Consider the following 19445-nt stretch of genomic DNA (forward strand, 5'->3'; position numbering starts at 1 on the left):
AACTGTTCTTTCATTTATTACCTTTGAAAGTTTCCCTGTACAATATATTTCATTTCCCTTGTTTTGGGACTGTATATTAATAAAATCATATTTTCTTCATATATTCTATGGCTAACATCCACCAAACTTAGAAAACTTCTTTACTTTGGAATTTTTCTAACATACACAAAAATAGAAAAGTCCTATATACACATCACATCGTTTCAACAACTATCACCTTTTTATCACTCTTGTTTGATCTATATTGGCATTGTTTTTAAAATTATCTTCATTTCTATACCAATTATTTCACTGCTAAATACTACACCATTATATACACAACACACATTATACCATTTTAGACATAATGAGGCTATTAGATTTAACAATATGTATGTGCCTCATAGTGTACACATTCAAAAGTTTCTCTACAAAAGACACACACATATGTATACATATACACATAACTAGGAATGGAATTGATGCCTGTTAGAAATATGCATGTATACATATATACATGTGGAAATGGAACTGATACTTCTTAGGATACATAAACAATCAACTTTAATAAGTAATACTAAAGTTGGTTGAAACAACTCAATGAAACATCAACAGTGACGTGTGAATTCATGTTGCACTACTTCTTTACCAAGACTTACTACTGTCAGACTTTTTAATTTTATGATGTAATTGGTATGGTCTTCTGCTTCTGGCTATGATGGTGTAACCAATACCAATCTGTGCCTCCTAATGTAAATAACCATAAAACTGATATGAATATGAAACAACTATTTTTAGGAACTGAACAAAAGCAAGGTTAAGACTGTGATCTCTGAGAGAAGAACTCACAAAATGGGCTCCACAATCACCCCAGCTCTCTTTCAGGATACAATTTCCTAACCATGTCACAGCAAACTTCAGCCCAAGCAAAGTGTAACTGTCCTGCTGAGTCGAGAAGGTAGTGCTTTAGAGTTCAGGACAGCTGAAGCAGTGGAACCTGTGGAATAGAGCACTGGAGACAATCTATGCAGGGAAGGAGGGGGCAATAAGTCCATGTGAGGGTCAGGCTGCTGTGTGTCCTTAGCTGGAGGCAGAGCACATATGTTCAGTATAGGACTACCTAAGACATATCCCAAATATGGATAGCTGAACAGATATAATAAAGGTCCAGTAGTGCTGGGGGATGGTGAGCATACAAGCCCAGTTAAGAATGAATACCCTTTGTAAACTACTCATTAACACTCTGGACATTCATCTGAGATACAGCTTAGAAATGAAGCCATGCTACAAAATAAGGTCCACACTGGAGTCTAGAGACTAAGACCTACTCTAGACTCACTAGCAAAGCCTAATATAAAACCTGATAAGATCTAGAAGAGACACAGAATTTGGAGGTTAAGTTCTGTCAAGTTAAAGAGGCTTTCCACAGATCTAACCTAACAAAGACTAAAATAAGCCTACACAATTCCAAGTGTAGCCTACAACATCCAATAGAACAAAAAAAACTCAACATCCTTCAGAGCAAGATGACGTCTATAATCTCTACAGCATAATATCTATAATGCCCAGTATAAAATTTTAAAAATTACTAGCAGTGAAAATAAATAGGAAAATGTAAGCCATAGTCAAGGTAAAAAAGTAGTCAGTAGATTGCTCCAATGTTATTGTAAGATCTCTCAAACATCAGATTTTAAGACAAGGACTTCAAAGCAACTATTATAAATACGTTTGAAGAAACAGAAGAAAAACATGGTCTTTTTTTTTTTTTTTTTGACGGAGTCTCACTGTTGCCAGACTGGAGTGCACTGCCATGATCTTGGCTCACTGCAACCTCTGCCTCCTGGGTTCAAGTGATTCCCCTGCCTCAGTCTCCCGAGTAGCTGGGACTACAGACACAACACATGCCACCATGCCAGGCTAATTTTTTGTATTTTAGTAGAGACGTGGTTTCACCATGTTGGCCAAGATGGTCTCGATCTCTTGACCTTGTGATCCACCTGCCTCAGCCTCCCAAAGTGCTGGGATTACAGGCATGAGCCACCACACCCGGCCAAAACCTGGTCTTAATAAGTAAATGGATAGGAAATTACAGCAAAAAAAAAAAAATGCAGACCCTAAAAAATAGAAATTCCAGAGCTGAAAAATTTACACTTGGATGGGCCTAAAAACAGAATGAAAATGGTAGACAAAAATTAGTGAAGTTTAAGACAGACTGATAAACACAGTCTAATTTATAGAACATAAATATTTCAGAAAACAGAAAGAGCCAGGCATGGTGGCTCACGCCTGAAATCCCAGTTACTTAGGAGGCTGATGTGGGTAGATTACTTGAGCCCAGGAGTTCACAAGTCTTGGTAATATCTCAAAGAAACAAAACAAAACAAAAAAGCAGAAAGAACCTAAAGGGCCTGTGAAATATTATCAAATGGTATCTAACACACATACAAGTGAAATCCCAAAGTAAAAAATGAGTAAGGAACAGAAAAAATATTTGAAGAATGACTGAAATGTCCCCAAATTTTATGAAAAACATCAAATTACTAATTCAAAAGTTTCAGTTAACACCAAATTGGATAAGTTCAAAGAAAACCTAACCAAGACACATCATAAAACTGCTAAAAATCAATGGTAAAATAAAAATCTGGAAAGCCAGAGGGGAAAACAACACATTTCACACAAGGGAACAAGAATACAAATAATGGCTGACTTCTGTAGTTCTCAACTGGGTTTGGATTTTTGTCCACACCCCCATCATACATTTTTGATTGTCATGGGATTGGGGTGGGGGAATGCTACTGGCATCTTGTGGGTAGAGACTAGAGATAATGCTAACCATCCTATGATGCATAAGACAGCTCCTACAACTAAGAATCATCTAGTTCGAAATGCTAATAGTACTGAGGTTGAGAAACCTCTACTACATGCTTCGAATCCTATCCAGTCTCATATTTTCAGGAACTTAGCCCCATTATCTACTCTCACCTGTATCTTTAGTTCTCTCTTTCCATTGGACCATTCCCAACCCTATGTAAATGTTCTAGTACTTTTCATTGTTTAAAAGCATATTAATACACACACACATACATTGTGCCTTAACTTATCTATGTTCAGATACTGTCATTTCTCCAATACCTATACCAAGTTTCAATATTTAAGTGCAATACACTCATATACATTTGAATGTATTATACTCATATTTCTGCTTATGAACTCATTCACACTCTCCCCCACCACTGTTCCACTGAGATAACCCTGCAAATTTCTTCTTTCTTGTTTATTGAGAGGCTCAAAACTAAATTCAGTGGTCAATTACGATAGTTCTCTTCTGCCAAGATTTTCCAGTTTAATTAGTTCCACTTTAATTATTTAGAGATTGCATTTTCAATTGTCAGTTATGTTCACTACCCAATTCCCAGCTCTCAACATTGTTTGGCACACAGCAGACACTCAAATATATGTTGATGAATGAATCCCTGGCGAGTCAATTTATTATAAGGCTACCATATTTGAAATATAGGACTAACTTGCAAGGGGTTATGGCTAGAATTTATACAATGAGGCAAAACGTGACATCAGGCCTCTTTTTTATTTTTTATTTTTTTGAGGCAGTCTTGCTCTGTCACCAGGCTCTAGTGCAGTGGCACGATCTCAGCTCACTGCAACCTCTGCCTCCTGGGTTCAAGTGATTCCCCTGCCTCAGCCTCCCGAGTAGCTGGGACAACAGGCATGCACCACCATGCCCAGTTGATTTTTGCATTTTTAGTAGAGGGGGGATTTCACCATGTTGGCCAGGATGGTCTTAATCTCTTGACCTCATGATCCACCTGCCTCAACCTCCCAAGTGCTGGGATTACAGGCGTGGGCTATCATACCCAGCCTCTGAAATCAGGTCTCTTGATTCACTTGACTCTCCAGCAGAAAGAACTTTAGTTCAAAACCATTTCTAAAGAGAGAGTGACTACAGTTAACTTGAGAGCTCATCTTGTCCATGAAAGGAAAGTGATCTGAGAAGTCTTTCAGAGTAAGGTGCTAGGAAGAGTGTAAAAGAATTTTGCATTTTGAAATATACAACATAAGAGGACTAATAATGGAACTGTGGCACCTGGGAAGAATGCCACAGACTGTACTTTGATGGCAGTTTCTATATAAAGCCTGCCTAAACTTCCACATTCCTTAAATTCCTGGTCTTCCCTCCATTTGTTTCATCTGGTCCCACATAACCATCTGGTCTTTGTTCTTTCTTCATATATGAAGAAAGTTTTTTTACAGTTTTCAAAATTCTTTACAACCCCAAGAGGTAGAAAGGACAAGAAGGATCCCCGCCTGAGATTCACAGAAGTTAGGTTTTGGTCCAAACTGCGCTAGCAATGGAACTTACACACAGCTGACTGCTGGTCAAGAACAGGCTTTGCCAGACAGGTTCTCAACTTGATATACTTCTCTAATGAGGAGAAAAGGATCAGCTCAAGTGGTAGTGAGGAGATAGGAGGTTTACATGATTCTCCTCTTGACAAGTCAGTATGAAGCTACTGTTTCTGTCCAGCAGCCGTCTCCTGGTAAATGTATACAGCATTTCCACCTTTATACCAAATACTCTGCCACAACTGAAGTTCCTTTCACTCTCTGAAATAAATTCGGGTAAGGACTTGCCTCATTTGTAAGGGGGATGCTGCAAAAGACAGCAAAGTTATCGGCAAAGACCCATCCAGTCTTCTAGGGCTCAAGGACCTCAAAAACTCCATGATGCTGTGTGGGTCAAGGCAGAAGCAGCCACAAAGGTGGGCTCTCTTGTTGAGAGTATAACCTCTCAGTAACGTGCTTGCTGATGGTCTCAATCACCTATCAACTGGAAATGTTCTCTCAACACCACAAAACCAAGTACATACAAGAAAAACTGGGAACTGATGTTTAGGCCACCAGTGAAGAGTGTAAGTTCACCTGATGATGATACTATAAGTAGTACTGGACAAAACTGGTGTATTTCACAACTGTAAATGCAATGAGCTTAAAGAGGAGATTAAGTGACCGGCGGAAATGATTCAGAAGTCTCAAATTTGAAGGTTCTTCCTAAATTGCCGGAGATAAACACATTACCATATTTAGATTTCTACACAAGCAACTTGGGCAAAGGATAGAATATTGAGCAACTTGTAAAGGTTTCTCTCTCTTATTAGATACAAAGTAAATATTTCTAGTTAGGGGAAGGTATCATGAGATAGTGGACCAGAAAATTCCTGAGCTCATGAGCCCAGATGCTAGCCAATTATACCAGTGATAAGATGTAAAGGCCTACTAGCACATTTTTGGGATGGACATCTGATCTCTACATCCTATGTTAACAAAGCCTTCAATATTATACAAATGTATACCACTCAAGCAGACCAGTGGAAAGGAAGACAAATAGCTGGACACAAAAAAACAGAGACAACTAGCCAGGCACAGTGTCTCACGCCTGTAAATCCCAGCACTTTGGGAGGCCGAAGTGAGTAGATCACGAGGTCAGGAGTTTAAGACCAGCCTGGCCAAGATGGTGAAACCCTGTCTCTACTACAATTACAAAAATTAGCCGGGCATGGTGGTGAGTATTTGGAATCCCAGCTACTCGGGAGGCTGAGGCAGAAGAATTACTTGAACCTGGGAGACGGAGGTTGCAGTGAGCTGAGATCATGCCTGAGTAACAGAGGAAGACTCTGTCTCAAATTAAAAAAAAAAAAATTGAGACAATCAACCTACCTTGATTTTAGACCAAGGAACAACAACGTGGCAGCTTCAAGAAGTAAATAAATCAGCTTTGGCTTGCCTCCTTTTGTACTCCCCAACCTTCTTCAATTCTAGCCTTTTAGTATTGTTATGAAATATGTCTCATAGAAGAATGCATAAAACATACATGTGCAACTTATAACTTACTCATTTAACAACTACCAGAAACACAACTGTTAGTATTTTAGTAACTTCTGAGTATCCTATACCTCCCCACAGCCCCCACGATGAACAAACAAATCCTGACTTATGTAACAATTATTCCAGGTTTTCCTTTATGCAACAATCTATATACGTATGTGTACCTAAAAAATACATGTTTCATTTGACCTGTTCTTGAGCTTTATGGAGTTACATTGTATATGAAACCTCAATTCTTTCATTCAGCATTGTTTTCTAGATGTATTCATAAAGATGTGTATGGCAATCATTTTTTTCACTACTATTTAGCTACTTTTCACTATTATAATGATGACAGAGTCAAGTACTGATAGATACTTTGAATATTTCCAATGTGTGACTATAAGGAATTATTCTGCTATATTATTACATATTGCTCCTGGTGAACACATGTCAATTCCTCCAGGGTAGTGCCATCCAAAACAAATACAATGTAATCTTCAATTTTCCATAACTACAAAAAATATACAAAGAGGCACATTTTAAATATTTCATCTATTTCAACATGCAATAATTATTATAATTTGAGATGTTTTTATATTCCTTTTTGTTACTAAGTCTTCAAATCCAATATTTTACATTTAAAACACATTCTATTTTGACCAGCCACATTTCAAGGACTCAATAACTACGTGTGGTTAAAGTCTACTATATTTAAACAATGCAACTCGAGAATATGTTCCTGAGTGGAAATGGTGGATCATAGCATATGGTTTACCATTTTTTATTCCCACAGATTGAGGTTCTTGCTCCAAAATTCTACTTACCATCTGATGTCTTAACACTGCTAATGTAAGTTTTATGAACTATTTCATTGAAATATTAATTTGCATCTCCTTGACTAATAATGTTGAACTCCTTTTCGTGTTCTCAATCATTTAGACTTCTTTTGTAAAAAGCCTGTTCATGTCTTACAAGCAGTATACTAAATCGTTTTGGGTTTTTTTTTTTTGAGAGAGAGTCTCACTGTGTCACCCAGGCTGGAGTGTAATGGCACAGCCTTATATTGAATCTTTTTTAACAGTTACAGTATTTAGTAAATCTATTTTATAAATTCTTTTTTTTTTTTTTTTTTTTGAGACAGAGTTTCGCTTCTTACCCAGGCTGGAGTGCAATGGCGCAATCTCAGCTCACCGCAACCTCCGCCTCCTGGGTTCAAGCAATCTCCTGCCTCAGCCTCCCGAGTAGCTGGGAGTACAGGCGTGTGCCACCATGCCCAGCTAATTTTTATATTTTTTAGTAGAGACGGGGTTTCACCTTGTCGAGCAGGATGGTCTCGATCTCTTGACCTCGTGAGCCACCTGCCTCGGCCTCCCAAAGTGCTGGGATTACAGGCGTGAGCCACCGCGCCCGGCCCCCTTATAAATTATTTTCTTCTTTTTGAGATGATGTCTCTCTATATTGCCCAGGCTGAAGCACAGTGGCCATTTAGAAGTGCGATCATTGCACACTACATCATTGAACTTTTGAACTCAAGGGATCGTTCTGCCTTAGCCTCTAGAATATCTGGGACTACAGGTGCATAATAGCACCATGCCTGACTTACAAACAGACAGTCCTTAATGCCCAGACTGTTACTGGTTTGGGGACTTTTTATGCTTCTTTAAAAAAATGATATACATATATAAGTTGTACATGCTTCTGGAATACATGTGCTATGTTGATACCTGTATACAATGTGTAATGATCACATCAGGGTAATGGGGATATCAATCACCTCAAATATTTTTCTTTATTCTATTTTTCCTTTTCTTTTTTATTCAAGTGATCACAATCTTTCTTCAATTAGTTAATGTGAATTTCCTTTACTAATTTTTCTAACATATAATTAACTCATGTTATTGAAATGAACACAACTTGGTTATCTATATTTTTAAAAACTGCTAAATTTGGCTTACTAAAAGATTGTTTAGACTTTTTTTTTTTTTTTTTGAGATGGAGTCTCACTCTGTTGTCGAGGCTGTCGTTCAGTGGTGTGATCTCAGCAGCTCACTGCAACCTCCACCTCCCAGGTTCAAGTGATTCTTATGTCTCAGTCTCCTGAGTAGCTGAGACTACAGGCACCTGCCACCATGCCCAGCTAATTTTGTATTTTTAGGAGAGATGGGGTTTCACCATGTTGGCCAGGTGGGTCTCGAACTCCTGACCTCAGGTGATCCACCTGCCCTGGCCTCCCAAAGGGCTGAGATTACAGGCATGAGCTACCATGCCCAGCTATTTAGCCTTTTTATACCTAGGTAATATCTGACTCTCACTCATGTTCTCATGAATTCTAATCTCTTATGCACAGTTCAGGTACCAAAGATATGTTCTTCTCATAAGTACTCTCCCCAACCACTAGCCTTTCCACGAATATCTGATATTATTATTTGCTCTATTCCCTAAAAATACTTGTGCATTCCTGAAATTATTCATTCCAATTATAAAAAGCCATGTTAATAAAATATGTATATTTGAATTTATTATAGAAGATGTTTTAAATTGTCATAGCACTGTCTAGACTCTTTTCCACTCAATTTTGAAGTTATATACTTTTCTAGATATCTGTCTTCATATAAATGTTCAAATTTGTCTAAAATTACATTTTAAAATTTCTGTATGATCTGTAACTATATCCCCCATTTCATTCCATGTAAAATATCTACTTTCCTTTTTTGTTATCATAAGCTTAATTCTAGCCTTTTTGAAAAATTAAGTCCTGATATGATTAATCCTCTATTGTATGTTAGATGTAATTAATTAAATTCTGCTACTTATTCCCTTCCAAATTTTTATGGTGGTTTATATTGCTAATTCTTTTTCTAACTTCTTGAAATCAATGCTATAACAGATTCTCTTATTGTTCAATCTTCATATTCCCCAGAAGAAAAGATTATGCATATTCACCACTGTCACCTTCTTTTTAAGAATATATATTCCAAAATTAGCCAGGTGTGGTGATGCATGCCTGTAGTCCCAGCTACTCAGGAGGCTGAAGCACAAGAATCACTAGCGCCCAGGAGGCAGTGGTTGCAATGAGCTGAGATCATGCCACTGCACTCCATCCTGGGTGACAGAGCAAAACTGTCACACCCCACCCCCCCAAAACACACACACACACACACACACACACACACACAAACACGTGTGTATTTATATGTGTGTATGTATATAGGTATGTATATTTTCCCCATCAAAATACAAACAAATAATAAATGTTTGATGTGATGGATATATAAATTACCCTAATTTGATCATTACACATTGTATGCATGTATCAAAATAACGTACGTATCCCATAAATATATATAATTATTATGTATCACTAAAAAATAAATTCCAAATGGAAGGAAAGACTATATGTTCCCGAGCCTATAGGCTTGGCCATATAATTTAGTAAATGGAATATTTAAAATGCACATAAAGCACATATAAGCAGCAACTTCAAATATAACTATAACTAAGACATGGCTCTCCCTCTTGTTCTTCCCCTCTGCCACATGAATTAAGCATGCACTGTATAGGAACTGCTGTTTTGGAATTAATCCCCACATGAGAAGACAACTGGAGATGAACCAAACATACAGAGGAGCAATAGCTGACCCAGAGCCAATGTCAGACAACATCAATGAAAAGCTTTTGCTTTGTCTTTGGGAATTGGGGGAGTTTTTTTTTTTTTTTATAAAGCCAAGATAACATTGGTAACTGTACTATTAATTTCAAGTGTTTTTCCTAATATTTGCATTTAAGCCTATTCCCTTAGCTACACCTTTTAACTTCAGTTATCATTCAATTCATATTTTCTAATTTCTACTAATTTCTTCTTTGAACACTGAGTCATTTAAAAATATATCACTGTTTTAAGGAACATGAGAATTTATTACATTCACTTTTATTATTATTAATCACTAGCTTGACCAGGTTCAGTGTGGCATACCTATAATCCCAACACTTTGGGAGGGCAAGGCCATAGAATCTCTTGAGGCCAGGAGTTCAAGTCCAGCCTGGCAGCATAGTGAGATCTCATTTCTACAAAAATATATTTTTTTAAAAAAAAAGGAAGAAAGAAAGAAAGAAAAAAAAAGAATGAAGAAGAGGAAGAAAAAGGAAGAGAAAGAGAGAGACAGAATGGGAGTATTGCTTTCTTGCCCAGGCTAGAATGCAGTTTAGAAATGGGCATCAAAAACCTCTTTTATACCAATAATTATACTTAATGATGTAGACAGGAAGGAATAAGGGAAGAAAATAACAAACAAGCAGCCAACCAATATTTCATTTAAACCTATGAAATGCTATGCGACTACTGAGGAGTGATTTACTTCCAATTATGTAGTCACTTTTGGAATAGGTGTGAGGTGGTAATGTGTGTTCTGTGTATTTAAAGTGGAGAGTTCTATAAATGTTTATTAAGTTTTCTTGTTCCGGGTCTGAGTTCAAGTCCTGGATGTCCCTGTTAATTTTCTGTCTCGTTGATCTATAGAATCGTTAGCTCTTCTTGTTACATTTATCCTTTTGCCATTATGTAATGTCCTTCTTTGCCTCTTTTGATCTTTGTTGCTTTAAAGTCTATTTTATCAGAGGCGAGAATTGCATCTCCTACTTTTTATTTATTTGTTTATTTTTACTCTCTGTTTGGTTGGTAAATCTTCCTCCATCCCTTTGTTTTGAGTCTTTGTATATCGTTGCATGTGAGATGGGTCTGGATGCAGGATACCGATGGGTTTTGGCTTTTTGTCCAATTTGAATATATATGAGTTTAATACTGCCATTTGATGCTAGCTGGCTGTTTTGCCCATTAGTTGGTGTAAATTTTTCATTGTGTCGATGGTCTTTGCTTTTTGATATATTTTTGGAAAGGCTGATATTGGTTGTTCCTTTATATGTATAGTGCTTCTTTCAGAAGCTCTTGTAAAGCAGGCCTGGTGGTGGTGAAATCTCTAAGTACTTGCATGTTTGCAAAAGATTTAATTTTTCCTTTGCTTGTAAAGCTTAGTTTGGCTGAATATGAAGTTCTGGATTGAAAGTTCTTTTCTTTAAGGATGTTAAATATTGGTCCTCACTCTTTTCTGGCTTGTAGAGTTTCTGCTGAGAGATCTGCTGTAAGTCTGATAGGTTTCCCTTTGTGGGTAACCTGACCTTTCTCTCTGGCTGCCCTTAGTATTTTCTCCTTCATTTCAACCCTAATAAATCTAGCGATTATGTGTCTTGGGGTTAGTCTTCTTGAAGAATATCTTTGTGGCGTTCTCTGTATTACCTGGAGTTGAATATTACCCTGCCTTGCCAGGTTGGGAAAGTTTTCCTGAATGATATACTGAAGAGTATTTTCCAACTTGGATTCATTCTCTTCGTCACATTCAGGTACACCTATCAAACATACATTAGGTCTTTTCACATAGTCCCATATTTCCTGGAGACTTTGCTCATTCCTTTTTATCCTTTTTTCTTCAATCTTGTCTTCTCGTTTCATTTCACAGACCTGGTCCTCGACTTCTGATATCCTTTCTCCTGCTTGATCAATTCGACTGTTTAAACTTGTGCATGCTTCGCGAAGTTCTCATGTTGTGTTTTTCAGCTCCATCAATTCACTTATATTCCTCTCTAAATTGTCCATTCTCGTTAGCATTTCGTCAAACCTTTTTTCAAGGTTCTTAGTTTCTTTGCATTGGGCTAGAACAAGTTCTTTTAATTCACAGAAGTTTCTTAATCACGCACCTTTTGAAACCTGCTTCTGACAATGGAACACACTCATTCTCCATTAAGCCTTGTTCCGTTGCTGATGAGGAACTGCGATCCCCTGTAGAGGGAGAGGCATTCTGATTTTGAGTATTCTCTGCCTTCTTAGGCTGGTTTTTTCCCTTCATTATATATTTATCCCTCTGTTGTCTTTGTAATTACCAACGTTCTAACTAGGTCTCTGAGCGGACGTCCAACTTGTTGATTCCCAGCGCCAAAATCTGAGCAATCCACTGCGCCGGCCAAAACAGCGGTGTTAAGATTGATGGTGCTTTTCTGCCCGGGAATCTCTGGACTCTGCATGAAGAACTGCCACGCTGAGGCGGCAGCAAAACCGCCGCGCCGGCCACAAGAGTCGCCCTGGCGACACGTGGGGCTCCTCCACTGGGATCTCTTGGTCCGTGAGCAACAAAAATTCATCTGAAAGTGTGGCGTCCTCTCATTCTCTGCGCTTTCACTGGGAGCTACGATCCCGAGCTGCTAGTGATCAGCCATCTTGGATCTCTCTCTTCTACAAAAATATTTAAAAATTAACAAATAGGCCGGGCGCGGTGGCTCAAGCCTGTAATCCCAGCACTTTGGGAGGCCGAGGCGGGTGGATCACGAGGTCAAGAGATCGAGACCATCCTGGTCAACATGGTGAAACCCCGTCTCTACTAATACAAAAAATTAGCTGGGCACGGTGGCGCGTGCCTGTAATCCCAGCTACTCAGGAGGCTGAGGCAGGAGAATTGCCTGAACCCAGGAGGCGGAGGTTGCGGTGAGCCGAGATCGCGCCATTGCACTCCAGCCTGGGTATCAAGAGCGAAACTCCGTCTCAAAAAAAAAAAAAAAAAAAAAAAAAAAAAAAAAAATTAACAAATAAAGGAGAGAATCCAAGATGGCCGAACAGGAACAGCTCTGGATTGCAGTTCCCAGCAAAAAGCAGAGTGTGAGTGATCATTTCATTTCCAAATGAATTTTTACTGCCCACAGACCAGGAGATTCCCAGGTGGAAAAGTGACACAAGTCTCCAGCACTGCTGTTTCAGCCAGTGCACCAGGTCTCCACACAAAAACTCACACAAATCCAGGTGCCATTTCAACTGGTGACTGGAACACCTGGGAGACACAGTCACCCGTTCAACTGAAAAAAAGGGAGCTGAAACAGGGAGCCAGGTGATCTGCTCAGCTGGTCCCACCCCCACAAAGACCAGGAATCTGAAACGCTCTGGGTAGAGAGTTTCACAGCAAGCACAGCTGGACGTGGGATGGTCCAGCTCTGTGTGGGGAAAGGCATCCGCCATTACCAAGGCAGTCCACCACTACTGAGGCAATCCGTCATTACTGAGGCAGTCCACCATTACTGAGATAGCCCACCATTACTGAGGCAGACTGCCATTACCGAGGCAGTTCTAACTATACCCCTATAAACAAAACTGCAAGGAAGTTCACACAGCAGCTGGGCAGAGCCCACAGCAGCTCAGCAGCACCTCTGCTGGCAGACTGTAACTAGGCTACATCCTTGCTGGGCAGGGCATCTCTGAAAAAATGCAGCAGAATGACAGGAACTTATAAATAAAGCCCCACCTTCACAGGACAGAGCACCTTGGAAAAAAAGGTGGTTATGAGTTCTGCTGCAGCAGACTGAAACATACCTGCCCAGCAGCTCTGAACAGAACAACGGAGCTCACAGCTCAGCACTTGAGCTCACATAACAGACAGACTGTCTCCTCAACCAGCTTCCCGACCCCCATATAACCAAAGAGACACCTCATAAAGGAGAGCTCAGGCTGACATCTGGCAAGTATCCTTCTGGGACAAAGATAACAGAAGAAGAAACTGGCAGCAACCCTTACTGTTCTGCAGCAGCTGCAGGTGATCCTCAGACAAGCAGGGTCTGGAGTAGACCTCCAGCACTCCTACAGCAGGGGGGCCTGACTGTTAGGAGGAAAACTAAGAAAGAGAAAGAAATAACTTCATCAGCAACAAAAAGGATGTCCACTCAGAGACCCCATCTGAAAGTCACCAACCACAAAGACCACAGGTAGATAAATCCGCAAAGGTGAGAAGAAACCAGCACAAAAAGGATGAAAATACTAAAAACCAGAACTACTCTCCTCCTCCAAGGGATCACAACTCCTCACCAGCAAGGGAACAAGGCTGGATGGAGAATGAGTCTGATGAATTGACAGAAACAGGCTTCAGAAGGTGGATAGTAACAAACTTCCCTAAGCTAAAAGATCATGTTCTAACCCAAAGCAAAGAAACTAAGAACATTAAAAAAAAGTTTCACAAAATGCTAATGAGAATAAATAGCTTAAAGAGGAAGATAAATGAATTGATGGAGCTGAAAACCACAACATGAGAACTTTGCGAAGCATACAAAAGTTTCAATAGCTGAATCAACCAAGCAGAAAAAAGGATATCAGAGACTGAAGGTCAACTCAAAGAAATAAAACAAGAAGGCAAGATTAGAAAAAAAAGAGTAAAAAGAAATGAACAAAGCCTCCAAGAAATATGGGATTATGTGAAAAGACCTAATCTACGTTTGATCAGTGTACCTGAATGTGATGGAGAGAATGAATCCAAGCTGGAAAACACTCTTGAGGATATTATCCAGGAGAACTTCTCCAACCTAGCAAGGCAGGCCAACATTCAAGTCCAGGAAATACAGAGAACACCACAAAGATATTCCTCAAGAAGAGCAACCCCAGGTACATAATCATCAGATTCACCAGAGCTGAAATGAAGGAAAAAATGCTAAGGACAGCCAGAGATAAAGGTCGGGTCAACCACAAAGGAAATCCCATCAGACTCACAGCAGATCTCTCAGCAGAAACCCTACAAGCCAGAAGAGAGTGGGGGCCAATATTCAACATCCTTAAAGAAAAGAACTTTCAACCTAAAATTTCATATCCAGCCAAACTAAGCTTCATAAGCGAAGGAGAAATAAAATCCTTTATAAACAAGCAATTGCTTAGAGATTTCATCACCACCAGGCCTGCTTTACAAGAGCTCCTGAAAGAAGCACTATACATAGAAAGGAACAACCAGTACCAGCCACTCCAAAAACATATCAAATGGTAAAGAGCATTGACACAGTGAAGAAACTGCATCAACTAATGGGCAAAACAACCAGCTAGCATCAAAATGGCAGGATCAAATTCACACATAACAATATTAACCTTAAATGTAAATGGGCTAAATGCCCCAATCAAAAGATACAGAGGGGCAAATTGGATAAAATATCAAAACCCATCGGTGTGCTGTATCCAGGAAACCCATCTCACATGCAAGGATAAACATAGGCTCAAAATAAAGGGATGGAGGAAGATCTACCAAGCAAATGCAGAGGAAAAAAAAACCCAGGATTTACAATCCTAGTCTCTGATAAAATAGACTTTAAACCAATAAAGATCAAAAGAGACAAAGAAGGACATTACATAATGGTAAAAGGATCAATGCAACAAGAGGAGCTAACGATTCTAAATATATATGTGCCCAATACAGGAGCACACAGATACATAAAGCAAGTTCTTCATGACCAACAAAGAGACTTAGACTCCCACACAATAATAGTGGGAGACTTTAACACTCCACTGTCAATATCAGACAGATCAATGAGACAGAAAATTAACAAGAATATCCAGGACATGAACTCAGAGACCTGGACCAAGCAAACCTAATAGACATCTACAGAACTCTGCACCTCAAATCCACAGAATATACATTCTTCTCAGCACCACATCACACCTACTCTAAAATTGACCACATAATTGGAAGTAAATCACTCTTCAGCAAATGCAAGATAACAGAAATCATAACAGTCTCTCAGACCACAGTGCAATCAAGTTAGAACTCATAATTCAGAAAGTAACTCAGAACTGCACGTCATGGAAACTGAACAACTGGCTCTTGAATGTTGGCTGGATAAACAATGAAATGAAGGCAGAAATAAAGATGTTCTTCAAAACCAACGAGAATGAAGACACAATGTACGAGAATCTCTGGGACACATTTAAAGCAGTGTCTAGAGGAAAATTTATAGCAATAAATGCTCACATGAGAAGCAAGAAAAGATCTAAAATCGACACCCAATCGCCAAAATTGAAAGACCTAGAGAAGCCATATCAAAAAAACTCAAAAGCTAGCACAAGACAAGAAATAGCTAAGATTAGAGCAGAACTGGAGGAGATAGAGACCCAAAAAACTCTTCAAAAAATCAGTAAATCCAGGAGCTGGTTTTTTGAAAAGATCAACAAAATAGACCACTAGCCAGATTAACAAAGAAAAGAGAGAATAATCAAATAGATGCAATAAAAAACAATAAAGGGGATATCACCACAGATTCCACAGAAATACAAACCACCATCAGAGATTACTACAAACAACTCTATGCACATAAACCAGTAAACCTGGAAGAAATGGATAAGTTCCTGGACACTTGCACCCTCCCAAGCCTAAACCAGGAAGAAGTCGAAACCCTGAATAGACCAATAACAAGGGCTGAAGTTGAGGCAGCAATTAATAGCTTACTAACCAAAAAAAGCCCAGGTCCAGATGGGTTCACAGCCGAACTCTACCAGACATACAAAGAGTAGCTGGTACCACTCCTTCTGAAACTATTCCAAACAATCCAAAAAGATGGAATCCTTCCCAAATCATTTTATGAGACCAACATCATCCTAATACCAAAACCCGGCAGAGACTCAACAAGAAAAGAAAACTACAGGCCAATATCCATGATGAACATAGATGCAAAAATCTTCAATAAAATACTGGCAAACCAATTGCAACGGCACATCAAAAAGCTTATCCTTCATGATCAAATAGGCTTCATCCCAGGGATGCAAGGCTGGTTCAACATACGCAAGTCTATAAATGTAACTCACCACATAAACAGAACCAAAGACAAAAACCACAGGATTATCTCAACATATGCAGAGAAGGCCTTCAACAAAATACAACAGCCCTTTATGCTAAAAACTCTCAATAAACTAGGTATCAACAGAACATATCTCAAAATAATAAAAGCTATTTATGACAAACCCACAGCCAATATCATACGGAATGGGCAAAAACTGGAAGCATTCCCTTTGAAATCTGGCACTAGACAAGGATGCCCTCTCTCACCACTCCTATTCAATATAGTATTGGGAGTTCCGGCCAGAGCAATCAGGCAATGAAAAGAAATAAAGGATATTCAATTAGAAAAGGAGGAAGTCAAATTGCCTCTATTTGCAGACGACATGATTGTATATCTAGAAGACCCTATCGTCTCAGTCCAAAATCTCCTGAAGCTGATAAGCAACTTCAGCAAAGTCTCAGGATACAAAATCAATGTGCAAAAATCACTAGCATTCCTATACACCAATAACAGACTTAAAGAGAGTCAAATTAAGAACAAACTGCCATTCACAATTGCTACAAAGAGAATAAAATACCTAGGAATACAACTAACAAGGAACGTAAAGGACCTCTTCAAGGAGAACTACAAACCACTGCTCAACGAAATAAGAGAGGACACAAACAGATAGAGAAACATTCCATACTCATGGTTAGGAAGAATCTATATTGTGAAAATGGCCATACAGCCCAAAGTAATTTACAGATTCAACGCTATCCCCATTAAGCTACCAATGACCTTCTTCGCAGAACTGGAAAAAAACACCTTAAACTTCATATGGAACCAAAAGAGAGCCCAACAGCCAAGTCAATTCTAAGCAAAAAGAACAAAGCTGGAGGCATCACTGGCTTCAAACTACACTACAAGGCTACAGTAATCAAAACAGCATGGTACTGGTATCAAAACAGAGATACAGACCAATGGAACAGAACAGAGGCCTCAGAGGCAATGCCACAATCTACAACCATCTGATCTTTGACAAACCTGACAAAAACAAGCAATGGGGAAAGGATTCCCTGTTTAATAAATGGTGTTGGGAAAACTGGCTAGCCATGTGCAGAAAGCAGAAACTGGACCCCTTCCTGACACCTTATACTAAAATTAACTCCAGATGGATTAAAGACTTAAACATAAGACCTAACACCATAAAAACCCTAGAAGAAAATCTAGGCAAAACCATTTAGGACATAAGCACAGGCAAGGACTTCATGACTAAAACACCAAAAGCACTGGCAACAAAAGCCAAAATAGACAAATGGGACCTAATCAAACTCCACAACTTCTGCACAGCAAAACAAACAGTCATTAGAGTGAATTGGCAACCAACAGAATGGGAAAAAATTTTTGCAATCTACCACAGCAAAACAAACAGTCATTAGAGTGAACTGGCAACCAACAGAATGGGAAAAAATTTTTGCAATCTACCCATCTGACTTAAGGGCTAATATCGAGAATCTACAAAGAACTAAAACAGATGTACAAGAAAAAGTCAAACAAGCCCATTCAAAAGTGGGCGAAGGAGACGAACAGACGCTTTACAAAAGAAGACATACAGGCGGCCAACAAACATATGAAAAAATGCTCATCGGAGATGAGACCAGAGGCCGAACTCGGGTTCTGATAAGATGGCCGGGCTGCCCTGCAGGATCATCAAGGAAACCCAGCGTTTGCTGGCAGAACCAGTTCCTGGCATCAAAGCAGAACCAGATGAGAGCAACGCCTGTTATTTTCATGTGGTCATTGCTGGCCCTCAGGATTCCCCCTTTGAGGGAGGGACTTTTAAACTTGAACTATTCCTTCCAGAAGAATACCCAATGGCAGCCCCTAAAGTACGTTTCATGACCAAAATTTATCATCCTAATGTAGACAAGTTGGGAAGAATATGTTTAGATATTTTGAAAGATAAGTGGTCCCCAGCACTGCAGATCCGCACAGTTCCACTATCGATCCAGGCCTTGTTAAGTGCTCCTAATACAGATGATCCATTAGCAAATGATGTAGCGGAGCAGTGGAAGACCAACGAAGTCCAAGCCATAGAAACAGCTAGAGCATGGACTAGGCTATATGCCATGAATAATATTTAAATTGATCCGATCATCAAGCGTGCATCACTTCTCCTGTTCTGCCAAGACTTCTTCCTTTTTGTTTGCATTTAATGGACACGGTCTTAGAAACATTACAGAATAAAAAAGCCCAGACATCTTCAGTCCTTTGGTGATTAAATGCACATTAGCAAATCTATGTCTTGTCCTGATTCACTGTCGTAAAGCATGAGCAGAGGCTAGGATTATCATCTGGATTGTTGTGAAAGGTTTAAAAGCAGCGGCCCCTTCCTGCTTTTACTCATTTCCCCCATCCTGGTTTAAGTATAAAGCACTATGAATGAAGGTAGTTGTCTGGTTAGCTGCAGGGGTGTGGGTGTTTTTCTTTATTTTTTTGAGGGGGGAGGTAGTTTTATTTTAATTTTATGGGCTCCTTTCCCCCTTTTATGGTGATCTAATTGCATTGGTTAAAAGCAGCTAACCAGTTATTTAGAATATGCTCTCTAGCCAGGTCTAACTTTATTTAGACGCTGTAGATGGACAAGCTTGATTGTTTGAACCAAAATGGGAACATTAAACAAACATCACAGCCCTCACTAATAACATTGTGACTTTGCTGTGAAGTGTAGATTCCTCCCTTCAAAAAAAGCTGTGACCATTTTGTATGCCTTGTCTGGAAACTTCTGTAAATCTTATGTTTTAGTAAAATATTTTTTGTTATTCTAAAAAAAAAAAAAAAAAAGAAAGAAAAAAATGCTCATCATCACTGGTCATTAGAGAAATGCAAATCAAAACTACATTGAGATACCATCTCACGCCAGTTAGAATGGCGATCATTAAAAAATCTGGAGACAACAGATGCTGGAGAGGATGTGGAGAAATAGG

At 39.1% G+C, this 19445-nt stretch overlaps 2 protein-coding genes across 13 annotated transcripts in view; one reads left to right on the plus strand and one right to left on the minus strand.

Moving 5' to 3' along the window:
- Positions 1-19445, minus strand: part of LARP1B (La ribonucleoprotein 1B) — a 159086-nt gene that overhangs the window by 66086 nt on the left and 73555 nt on the right. The gene's annotated exons all lie outside the window — the stretch shown is intronic.
- Positions 18144-18602, plus strand: LOC135277747 (ubiquitin-conjugating enzyme E2 N-like). The gene has a single exon (XM_064383731.1). It carries the CDS (start codon positions 18144-18146, stop codon positions 18600-18602), a length of 459 nt encoding a protein of 152 aa, XP_064239801.1.

This window comes from Aotus nancymaae, unplaced genomic scaffold (genome assembly GCF_030222135.1).
Source record: "Aotus nancymaae isolate 86718 unplaced genomic scaffold, 86718_ANA_hifiasm-v0.15.2.pri h1tg000033l, whole genome shotgun sequence".
Classification (NCBI taxonomy): domain Eukaryota; kingdom Metazoa; phylum Chordata; class Mammalia; order Primates; family Aotidae; genus Aotus; species Aotus nancymaae.

Coding starts and splice junctions, on each gene's coding strand:
- LOC135277747 (XM_064383731.1), top strand. CDS start 18,144: ATGGCCGGGCTGCCCTGCAGGATCATCAAGGAAACCCAGCGTTTGCTG.